This window comes from Corapipo altera, unplaced genomic scaffold, assembly GCF_003945725.1.
Source record: "Corapipo altera isolate COAL_440 unplaced genomic scaffold, ASM394572v1 61003, whole genome shotgun sequence".
NCBI classification, from domain to species: domain Eukaryota; kingdom Metazoa; phylum Chordata; class Aves; order Passeriformes; family Pipridae; genus Corapipo; species Corapipo altera.
Genome location: NW_020885014.1, coordinates 806,189 through 818,496, shown reverse-complemented (window position 1 = coordinate 818,496; position 12,308 = coordinate 806,189). Strand labels below are relative to the sequence as shown.

General features: G+C 35.2%; 1 protein-coding gene across 3 annotated transcripts in view; it reads right to left on the bottom strand.

Moving 5' to 3' along the window:
* Window positions 1–1,041: 1,041 nt before the first annotated feature.
* Window positions 1,042–12,308, bottom strand: part of SLC12A2 (solute carrier family 12 member 2) — a 59,204-nt gene continuing 47,937 nt past the window's right edge. Inside the window, exons 20-27 of one of the 3 annotated variants that reach the window (XM_027667583.1) lie at window positions 10,886–11,023; window positions 10,175–10,222; window positions 8,707–8,829; window positions 8,436–8,547; window positions 7,869–7,955; window positions 5,787–5,922; window positions 4,787–4,854; window positions 1,042–4,052 (exon numbers count right to left, since the gene is read on the bottom strand). In XM_027667583.1, coding sequence (XP_027523384.1) covers window positions 3,917–4,052; window positions 4,787–4,854; window positions 5,787–5,922; window positions 7,869–7,955; window positions 8,436–8,547; window positions 8,707–8,829; window positions 10,175–10,222; window positions 10,886–11,023 — 848 coding nt within the window. In that variant the 3' untranslated portion in view covers window positions 1,042–3,916. Of the gene's footprint in view, window positions 4,053–4,786; window positions 4,855–5,786; window positions 5,923–7,868; window positions 7,956–8,435; window positions 8,548–8,706; window positions 8,830–10,174; window positions 10,223–10,885; window positions 11,027–12,308 lie in introns of all 3 variants that reach the window. The other 2 variants (XM_027667581.1, XM_027667584.1) reach the window with 2 other exon arrangements.

The window sequence follows — 12,308 nt, the reverse complement described above, 5'->3', positions numbered from 1 at the left end:
CACATTACTGTGCTGTATGAGCCTGTTTCTCTTAAATTCACTGCTGTTTCTGCATTTAAGTGATGAGATCAACCTTGGTCCAATTCTCATTTTTTTGCTTTGAAGTCACTTATCTATGAATTCAGCAAATAGTAGTGTCATTAATAAGATCAAACACTTCTCCAGCACACATGAAGATCTAGAAAAAACTGCTACATACCTTCTACTCTGCCTCTTCACAGAGTAAAACAGGTTACAGTCAATGCCACAGAAATTGGTAGTGTACTTTTAACAAGCTTTCCCTTCCAGTGGCCTTCACACCTCATTCTTAAGGCCTCGATTTAAACACATGACTAACAATGGATACACAGTAGAGCTCTGAATTTAGTAAAGATTAAACACCAAAACTGACGAGGTTAAAAAATTCTTCAGTGGTTCTAAGTATGATTTTAATATGAGAAAAGAACTTGCCCTTTCTTACCATTATGCTTTTAAACTTTTGTTTTTCAACTAGTTTTTGGTTGAATGTACATTAGTGAAGGCCAAACATATCTTGCTTACAAGCAACTATGCAAAAGTCTTACCAGTTATTTTTCCCAACATATTTCCTCATGTCCCACGAGGGAACTATTTTAAGGTAGAAAGAGGAGTTAAAACAGCCCTTTACTGTATTCTGAGTCAAAACAAATTGCAACAGGTTTTCAGATACCAATGTTCCAGCTTAAACACACCATATGCTGAGGATGGGTCCATGCTGTCTGGCAAGTCATGACAAAATCTAGAGGGTAAAACAAGGTTTATTTGTTATGCTACCACTGCTGTTCCTAACCCAGCAGAGGCAAACATTCCCCCCCAGAAAAACCAACACACTTGTGTTCTTATACCAGACACATGAAGTGCTAAAATTCTACTGGTCCTATCCAAATTCCACTGTAAAGCTAATTATCAGATGCATGCAATAAGCATACTCACACATCAAACTATATTCAGCATTAATCTGTTGAACTATGGACTTTATTCCCTTCCCACAACCAAAAAAACCAGCTTTGTTAGACAAGACAGTTGTATTGAATTCACTTCCTTTTATTGCAGTGACATCCCCCAGTACAAAGTTTTAACTGCAATAATTACGTTAAAACATTAGAAAAGCATTTGTGTGACAGTTACAGTACAGTGTCAAATCTTACATCTTCAAACCAAGTGGGCCATGACCCACTGAACGCTCAAATCCTTTAAATTATTTTCAGTTATTTTTAAATATGCAATGTCAGAAAAAGCATATAAAAAGAATGTATGTAAAAGGAAACCTAAATACAGTGAGCAAATAAATAATTGATTTTTGCCAGCTATTACTATCTTTCTAAACCCATACCAAGGAACCTAATCTACAGAAGGTATGAATTGCCATGTGTAAGCGATTTCATTTTCCACGTAATTAATGATGATTGGAACATAAGTAAATTTGGTGTCAAAATCAAAGCAGAAGTTGGAGTGACTGCCGCTAACTGATATCTGTTGCAGATAATTACCATTAACTGTTCAAATTTTAGTGAGCAAATGATCTTGAAAAACTTGGCCTCCTGCCCAGCATTAGTGAACTCCTGAGAGTGCATGTGAAAAGCATTCTATCTTATTTTGCAGACATTACCTTAACTATCCCCATATGCATATTTAGATATATTTTATATAATTTTATACACATATATGCATGTACACACACACACACACTTCATTTGGTTTCTGTGTTGTGTTACAGATCACAAGCAATGGTTTCGTGAATGGGCAAATAAACGCCTTAAATAAGTGTACCTGTGCATGTTTGTTTTTTAAGATAGCAGCACTAAGTCCATGCCATACTGTCCATCTGTTCAAAAGAATGTTTCCCACAAACCAACAAGAAACATGGCAATGATTTCATATGCACAGTGTGACAACCTCATCTCCTAAAAAAACACTGTAAAACCTGTGATAGATATGTTGGTAAATTTGATCCAAACCCCATCACCTGGAAGGAAACACCACTTTTACTGCAAACTGTCTTTGTCTTACAATGTTTATGATAACAAGCTGGGTTCATGCTGGCATCAGTTATCTCACACTTAGCAGCAAGACATGCATGTTTGTTTTTCTTAAGTTTTTCAAAGTGAAATGATTCAATAGTCTCAAATCCAAATGACAGAAACAGCAAAAAAACCCCCAATAAACAAAAAACCAAATCAAACCAACCAAACAAAAAAGACTTTTTGCAGTTTACCAAGAACTTGACAACAGTGTATACTGCGCAGTGCAGAATATTTTAATCTTTAATCACAAGCTGAAGCTCTACCTTGCCACACAATGATTATGCTTTGTCCTTCAAAAGGAACAGTTACATTTCAATTTGATCCTGCATTTAGCAAAACAAACAAACAAAAAACCCCACAAAACACCTTTTCTGTGCATCCTTAAATGAAAGTCACTCACCCACTGGTAAACTGATCCAGTAGCATGTCCAATAATAATATCAAAAACTTGTGAAATGTTTTCAGGCAATCCTTTCTATCCAAAATATATTAGGAATTTAAAAAACAGTTCACATTACTAACCTTTATATAAAGGCTCAAGTGAAATTTCTTTTGCAGGTGTTCATAGTAGACTAAATTATGAAGTTTTCAAAATATACAATGAAAGGGCACACAGGACTGGCAGTTTTTTTAGTGAACATAGAAAATGTATAAAGTAAGATGTATGGAATAGATCAAAATAGTTGGACAATCAAACCTGAGTATTATTTAATAAGACTAAATGTATTTTCTGACAACTGAACAAATTGACCTAAAACATCTCCCCTAATAACTAGTGGTCCTTTTAACCATTTGTTGAAAAATGCAAGAGAACTGCAGCTTTTACATTTCATATTGGATAGCACAATTCCACATAGTGTTTACTGTTTTCTGTTAGATAGCATCACATTGCTTCTATTATCCCCATTCAAGCCTTAAGTTGAGTTTTGTTTCAAAAATAAGCTGAAAGTGACACTAAAACGTAACAGGCAACAACTAGGACAGGTCTTTTAATTTTCTTCTAATTTGTGGTTAAGATAAAAAGCCTCAGCCAGCAAGATGAATTTCATTTTGTAGTAGAGCTAAGACTGACCAGTATTCTCTGCCAAAGTAGCTAATTTTAGTTCTCTGTCTCAAACTAGTGCCCAAGTAGTACACAATTGTCAAATTTGAGAAAAGGATGCTCTCTGCAAATAACATTAGTTTTATTTTCACAGTTACAAAACTTAGTAGAATGAAGTCTTGATAATAACATCAGGAATTTGCTTTAGTTCAGCTGACCTGCCCCAATTCTCACCTTTAAATCTAACAGATATAATAATAAAAAAAACCTAAAAACTTTCTGACGATAGAAAACATACAGTGCTAAGAACTAATAGCTCAATGGAAGACTGAAAAGCAGCATTGATTTTTATTGTAATATGGAAGAGACTAGAAACTAAAGGAAGTCTGATCTAAACTCTTAGTTGAAGGCAGATTTTGACATTCTATATAAATTTAAAAAATAGGATGTATGGGTGAGATTTGGTTAATTTCAGAAGGCACCTCAAGGCTAAAAGGCTTTTATAAATCTATAATCCTTTCATTGATCAAAAATACAACATTTTATTGCTGCTACTCAAATAGCAAACAAAAAAGCTTGTCTTGTTCTTCAGTCTAAGAAGGAATCCTCCCCCATTAAAGCAAGATTAAATTACAGAAAATATAGAATAAAACTGAAGATGTCACAACTTTAGAAATACAGTGACTTTCCTTGTGTGCTTTCAAGTCAGTGAAATAGTAAAAGAAGAGTCACTTTTTGCCTTTGTGATGTTAATGAACTACAGACCATGTCAGTCACTCTCCCCTGGTCACTGAAGTACCATTTCATCACAGCTGAGCCATGTGCAGTACTCTTAGGAATAGAAGGTGAGAACACTCTGATGATTCCCACGAACAAGAAGAATTGGTGGCAGATCTTTAGAAAGGGCTTCTAACCAGGCCATGTACAGTGCACTAGAAACTGCACCTTTTCGTGCAACCGGCAAACTCCTGCAATTCACAAGGAAAATAATGTTCAACAATCAGAATAATATGGTGAAGTACAAGTCTGAGCATAACAAATATGAAACTATGATTCTGCAAAGAAGTCAAATTCGGTCAAATCTCTTAACCTTTTTAATTTATTATTTTTCCTTCAGAATTCAGTCAATGAGTTCAGATTTTGCAACTCAAGCATCACAGGCCTTAATACCTATTTACCCCTCATTTTCGGTCTGTTGCCACCATTTTTTATTCAGGTAGCTTCATGAACAACTGAAGAGTCTCTTGAAAGACTCTTTCAAGATTTTAAAATACAGCAATAAGAAACCTACAATCCACATCCTGTTCGTTTACACCAAAAGCAACTCCATGAAAATCTGTGACCAGGATAATTATCCAACTTCATCGTGAGAGATCTCCTAGAAAAACAGACTGAAAGAAAGAACTGGGAAAAAAAGGGAACAGGTGGCATTCAGGAGGCATGTGCGAATCCTGAACTGCACAGCAAATGTGGAGGTGATCAACTAAAACACTACATCAAAAGCACATAACTCCACAGGAAATTTTTCCATTAGTATAGCAGTTCCATGCTTCTAATAACTAAATACAGTCAGCATTGAATTCTCCTTGAGTATTTCTACACTTCAGTGACAAGGCACAGGGTAGTTCCTGATCTCTATTTACATCTTTGTATATTTCAAATTACAATTCCATACTGACACAAATTGAAGTAACTTACTTACATGACAATTATGTTAGCTGTACTTGAATGTTCTTTCAGCAACTCATTTAGCCTAATCTGTCGGTAAGTCTGTAAATAAAATGAAACTTGTTAGGAAGATATTTTATTTAAAAACTTTATTTATTAAAGAAAAATGAAAAACAATTATAATCAATTGGTATAAGTATTTTATAAAAAGCATATATTTTCACCTCAGTGTGGGAACTTTTCCCCTTTCCAAAAAAAAAGAAAGAAAAAGGTTGCAAGGCTGGGAGAATACAACACCACCATCCTCCATAGCTCCTGGAAGTGAAAGTCCCTTATCACAGGATCGTAGAAAGGTTTGCATTGGAAACGACCTTAAAAAGATCCTCTAGTTCCAACTCCCCTCCTGCACATCCTCAAAGAAGTTGTAAAAATCCAAACAGAAAAAAAGATAAGGGTGGAATAAACTCAGGACCATCTTGAAGAGCTTCAGATCAATGCAACTTTACCTAATCTTTCTTTAGGTATGTGTCTGTATCTGCATCCTATTATAGATGACATTTATTGTTCTCCCCCATAGAAGCACTTGAGAAGAAGCACTTCTGATGTCTCTGTAGTGCATGAAAGCTTGGAAAAAGATATCAAATCTTTAACTGCTCCTTTACATCACAATTAGATGTCCTGTGTTGCTTGGTTTTGGTTTCTGGTGGAGTTTTTCAAAAATAGCCAAGCAAAAAACGTTAGTTTGGTCAAAAGGAAAAAAAAAAAGAAGGAAGCAAACGCCTGTATACAAACTATATTATCCTAAACTAACTGCTGAAATACTGTAGGAAAAGTTTGGCCCCTGTTCATACTCAAGTGCAAAGCTTCTTTTTTCTTTTGTGAACCATCTAAATGGTTTTAGATGTTGCTTTCATCAGCCACACATAAAAACAGCTACAAGAGAGAATAACAAGAATGAACTCATCAATATCACTCCCACAAATACAGTACGAGAAAAAAGGGTATCTAAGATTACGCTCTAAAGAAAACAGTACCTTTGTTTTGTAAAGCTCAAGTTCATTATCTGTTATCCTCCATGGTTCATCCTCCTTCATTTTATCTGCAACTTCTTGCTCTTTATCATCCTCGTGAAGTCGGAAGGGCTCTATCATTTCCTCAAAAGCTGCAATGCTTGAAGGATTAAGTGAACAGACATGTTAAAACTGATGTGAGTCTGTACGTCAGCAATTACTTTCGTGGTGTCAGAAACTAATATTACTATATAAAAATAAAGTGAACTGAAGTTTTTTACCCTGCCTGGTGCAGTTAGAACATCAGATCAACTGTTTGCATTACAAAGACACTGTAATTCAGCAAACAATCTGTGGCAGCTGTAGGAGCTTTCACTCTTCATTACCCAATTGAAGTTCTACCCAGTTCAAAAAACAAACAACCCCCACCTCAACTTTTCCTAGAGTTTCACTCTAGTTTTGAAAGCTGAAGAGTACTACCCTTAGAAAACAGCCAGTAACTAACAGCAGCTTCTTCCAAATTAAATTTGAAAGAGGGGGAATTTACACGTCACACTCAAAAAAAATCTATCAAGTCTCATGCTATTGCCATTACAATTTTGGCTTTGGTATTTTTATTTTTCTTCTTTTTAGTCTTTCCAGTACAGCCCAAGAGCCACATTCAAATGCAAAAAAACAGACACCTTATTTAGTCTTCCTGTTGCACTTGTTAGAGTAAGAACATTCTGAATTCACTAGAAAACCTTCTGAAGATCAAAGACGCATTAAATATCTAGTAGCAAGAACAACTTGCATTACCCTACTTTTCTACTCACATTTCCTCCAGGAAATGCCCACATTACTACTAATACAATTTTTTATCTATCCTTGGGTTTCTACTGTAGTTGACACAATGACTTCACCTTAATCAAAAGGAAGAAAACAAATTTCATCTGCTACATTTTGGCTGGACAAAAAGGAGAATTACTAACAATTTTATACTAAACATCACAGCAACTGTTAAAAACAAATCTTCCTGCACTTGGTTTTCAGCTTCTATTAGTGCCAAATGGTATCTCAGAAAGGTTTTGGATATATTATGGGGAATGTATTCACACAAAGAAGAAAAAAATGCTCTCAGAAGAAATAACTCAGATCACTTCTATAAAATAGAACTATTTCCATGTAATTCTACCACTTCGAGTCTGATGCACAAACGGGCGCTACCTCAAAGTTTACATCTTTCACAGTGGCAGAATCCTGAGAGCAAAGACACCAGTGTGCCGTAAGTACTATAATGTTTTAGTTGCTTGATGTATTCTATATAATGAAGAAAAGGTGATTAAAAAGCAGGGTATAAAAGAATGTGTATTAGTATTTAGCATTTGCCTGACTTGTAAAACAACCCTTCCCAATTTGCATGGCATGTCAAGTTTTTCAGATACGTGCATATCCATGTAAAAGACATTTTTACAACTTCAGCATACTCAAGAAGAATTGAAAGGGAAGGAGGATAGTTTTTTAAATTGTACACATTCTGTTACAAATTTTTACTGAAAGTCATCTACAAGTAATATTTTTGAACTTGAAATGAAGAAGTATCAGATCTATGATCATTCCTGTGTAAATTAAAAGTCCAAGCAATTTAAAAAAAAAGGAAAAACAAACAAAAAATCCCCAAAACGAAACCAACAATGAAACCAAACCAAACCCAAAAAAACCAAACCCCAAACAACCAAAAACCAACCAACCAAAAAAACCCACATAAGGCTATATTTCAAGACTGAGATTTGTTGCATTAAACTAGGATTCCAAATAAGATTCAGACCATTTCAGTTTTTGTGAGCATTTCTCTTTGAAAACAAGATTGCTCCAGACATCATGGATTTTTTTTTCTCTGTATTTGTCTCAGTTCCGTATTACAGTCAAAGGCCCACAGATCTAAAAAATTCCAGATTTCTATATTCTTGGAGGTTATTAATTAATTTCCTCCATTTCTGTCAAACGATGAATGTCACAGGAATTAGCTGTGCCATAAATGCTATGTAGAAAAGAATGACGTGTTCTAAATTAATGAAACACATCATAATTCAAATAACAAACACAATGTGGTTTTTCGAGACTTACTTTTCTTTCTTTGGCTTAGTATTAATATCCCCAAGAACCATAATATCTGAGAAGTCTATCCGAAACTTGCTCAGCAAAGTAGCCATCCTGTATCAGAAAAACAAGCCTTTATAGATTATCATATTTTTAATTATTTCACAGGGTAAACAGTACATGTTTGGTAATAAAAACATTGGTCTAAGAAATGAAACAAAAAAAAAGGCATCTTAAATGTAAGGAGGGGGAATCAACAGAACTGACATATGATTATAAATCAACACCATGCTTTTGGAAAAAACTCAAAACAGTTTTATGGTTTTAAATAAGACAAACTCAGAAAATATTTGAAAAAGAAAATGTTAGCATCAGACAATAATGCAGAAAACTTAGTTTGAGGTATCTCACCCAAAACCACCTGGGGGAAACGAAATCTTTTCTGGATCAACGGAATAGAATATGATAACACCTCAACCAAAGAACAACTGAAATAAAGCTACTAAGGAAGAGATAGTAATCCAACGAGTAAAATGCTCTTGAATGCATGTAACATTCAAGTAACGTGCACCTGAATTTCTAACGGAAACTTACGCTCTTCTGTCATGATCAATCCTGTTTATTTTCCCACCAATGAACACTCTGATCTTACAGTCTTTCCACTTCTTCTTGGTTGTGATAAGATACGGAATCAACAGTGTCAAACCTGTGTTTAGATCAGAATTTGAGACTGATTGAGAAAACAGCATCTTGTTAAACAGTACAGATTTTATATGAACTGACTGAAAGGTATCTATTGACAATTAATGCAGAATCACTTCAATGAATTTTTTAAACAAGTTTTTTAAACTATAAAGTACATTACCTCCATCATCAAAGAGCCACCAGACATCAATATTGCTTTTGCCTTGTTTCTTCTGAAACTGAGAACTGGCATCAAGAAGTCTTTGGTCAGTCATATTTAAAGGAGAAGATGAGCTCTTTGAATCTGGAAAAAATTATGATAACACCCTGTTTTTGAACTGTTTTGCTTAATCACCTTGAAATTCATCAAATATGACTTCTTAATATTTTGTAGTACCTATAATTTTGAATAAAAATTGTTCCCCCCACCCCCCCTCCCAATTCCAGATTTTCATTGACTGGATATAAACTGAGCTATCTGTACTTAGGGAGTCTAAGTCACAATTTCAGCAGATGAACTAGTTTAGCAGGCATCTGACAAATAAAGGATGTGTGAGATCTTTATATTGACATTTGCCTGGACAATTTAACTGACCTTGCTTCAGAGCATTAGGCTATGCACTGTTTTCACCTGTTGTAAATAACGAAACTTCCCTAAAATAGGTAGATAACTAATTTTACAAGTAAATACCACATCCTAAGCACTTATTTTCCTTAAATCTGATGTTCCTTAAACATGTGGTGAAAATAAAAGCTACTTATGCCCATTAGAATCCTGTCTTCTACAAATCCCTTTTTGCTAGTACAAGACTTTAAAGCACAATACAGACTGTTCTGCATAACAAAATTATATGATTTGCTGAGAAGAAAACAATAATGGCATTTTCAACTAGAACAATACAGGTTAATTTTGTTTTTCAGTATAGGAAAAAACCCTAACCTCTTTCTCTTAATTAGAATCTCAGACTGAACAAGAGCCAAGTGTTTGACTTCGTCTCTGTCCTTATTTTATTAGGAATTTTTATATTTAGAGCACATCTGTGACTGATTCACATTAAAAACTACTTTACTGCATACTGGACTTCTTCCAAACTGCCATCTTGTGCTTCAAGACATAATCTCACTTTCCATTATTAAAACACAAAAGCTTCTAGCTGCTGAAATCATGAAGAAAATATCAAAACAGTGAGATGAGTTGTAGTTAAGGCAAAAATACCTGATTTAACTCATAAGAAGTCTGAAATAAACCAAGAAGTAAAAACTGCTTAGTTCGTTTCTCAAATTGCTATGAATTGAACAACTACTTCAGGTTATTTCAGATGTCCACCTCACTCAGAAAGCTCCTGAACACATTTCAAATATTACTTAAAAACAAAAGGTTTGTTTGTTTTTTTCTAAATTCCAACATTTACGCACAATCCTTTCTTAGTAGCAACTTGTTCTGGGAATTTCCATAATGCTGCTTTTTTTTTTCATAGCCTAATCCCTAAAGATGAAGCCCATTTTAAAGCAGATATGAAGTAACAAATTAACATTGCATGGTTAATATTTTCCTCTCCAGTACTAAGGTGTAGAAAGAAGTACAAAAGGAAAACTGAAATTAACAATGTGAAAGAATGATTTAACACAAAAAGGTGGAAAATGCCTGCCTTTTTTTAACAGTGGTTGTGCTGAAGTCTTTCCATCCTCGTCCTCCTCTGGAAGGTTTTTAAAGATACAAAATAAAAATGTTAATTTCCTTTGTGATATTAATGAAAACAATACAAATGTATATATAAAAAAATTAGAAAATAAGATGTAGAATGAAGTGGATTTTCACACAAAGGAAAGCACACAAATGCAGTCTACCAAATGCTGAGATTCATTTGTACTTTAAAAAACACTCTACTCCCATTGCTCACTTAACTATTAGGCTTTTGCTTTATAAGAGAAGAGGAAAGTTGGTTATTGTCAAAGTATCTTGGATGATCTGTGTCTGCTAACATGCACAGAATACTTTAGTCCAGGATGAAAAAGCCTTCAGAAATTTAGCAGCCTTCCAATCACATGTGGGGCACAATTCTGAAGCCCTTTTTAATGCCTGTCAAACTCAATAACAAAGAAAATCCCATTGTAGGTAATTGTCTACCACCTGTTTTATTTAGGGGACTAGAATCAAAAGATTTATTTCACATACAGGTGAGCTCTAAACCTAATCACTTAAATGATTAGACATCAACATCTAGAAAAGCATGACACACTTCTGTTTCACAGATACAGAGATCCCATAAATAACCCCTTGGTGAAGGGAGAGAGGAACTGAACAGGGAATGAGAGAGAAAGAGTGAGAACTCAAGTTTCACTAATAACTAGCAAGTTACCTTTACGTGGAGTGGGAGTTCTTTCACTAGATGATGGAGCAAAAGCTATAGAAGTGTCTGTCTCAGACTTCTTGCTATAATCCACTTTTACTATGACATCCTTGGTGCATGGAGATTTTTCTTGGGATGACAGTAACTCTTCTTTGAAAAAGCAGAGAAACACACTATAAACCACTTAATTGTTTCAAATGGTATCAACAGAGGTATGTGACTACAGTGTGCTGGTTCACAGTAATTAAACTCTACAGGAACTGCTATGCTTTGGCAAAGAGGGGGGGAAAAACCAGCACAAAAGTCTTGTATTAACTACTTCACAGTACAAGGAGGCTCCTCCTTTGAGCAGAGCTGTAATTCTTTGCTACTTCCCCACATTGTGGTTATTGAATGCACTCCCACAAGCTAAACATAATAAAGCAGAGCTAGTTAACGCTGTGGAAGCACAACCAGGAGGAAAAAAATTAGTTGGTGAAGTGTTTTCCATTTACACTCCAACTCCAAAAGGAAGGTAAGCCTTAGACAAGGCACAGACCAAGTATGTCTCACAGACAAATCTTTTTTTCCAGATTTGGCTTCTGTGGAGCTACTTGGCAGCTGTCAGAGTTAAAGCAAACTCACAGTCCTCAGTGGGCACTAAGATTCTTCTGACACCTCTGTGTTACACTCTCAGTTTTCTCAGCAGTGTTGTTTTCACAACTTGTCATCTCTCACACTCCTCTGCCCTCCTGCATGCAGTGACAGGCTCATTCTCTCCAAATTCTAAGACATTCACATGTTTCCAGTGAAGGAGCAATCCTCCCCTCTTTCAGGAGAGTGCCCCTCCTACATAATTTGTGTCACAAGGATTCCTCCTCACTGCAGCAGCTCTGTATGGAGCAAGCTACAAACAAATTACACATTATCAACTCAGCAGACAGTTGTCACCAAAGCTCAAAGGCTTCTTTCATTATTGTGCTTGATGCTGAATTAAAATGATACCACTCAGCTTAAGAACACTACCGACAAAGCACAACCATGGCTTCTACAAGGAAAACAGAAGACCTTTCCAAATTTGAGACAGACTACTCAAAAGCTCTAAACTAGTGTGTGTAGGGGTTGGCATCCCACACCAGACTCACGATATTCTCGCATCATGGATAATTTGTTGTGATTTTCACAATTTCTAGGCTTGAGTCCCAGATACTTGATACCAACTTATCTTTAATTTGTTCCAGTAAAATAGTAAATCTTTGGGAAACAACTATATACAGCTTACAAATACAGAAAGCTGAAACACAAAAAACCAAGATCTGTTGCTGAGTTATTCTTATTTTACAGTTCTGACTTGCTAATTTCAGTGAATTTTATTCCATAAGAAGGGTGGTGGGTTTTTTTTTAATAATTTTTCCTTTAGTATTTTTAGAAAGCAATATTAAAAGGGAATTAG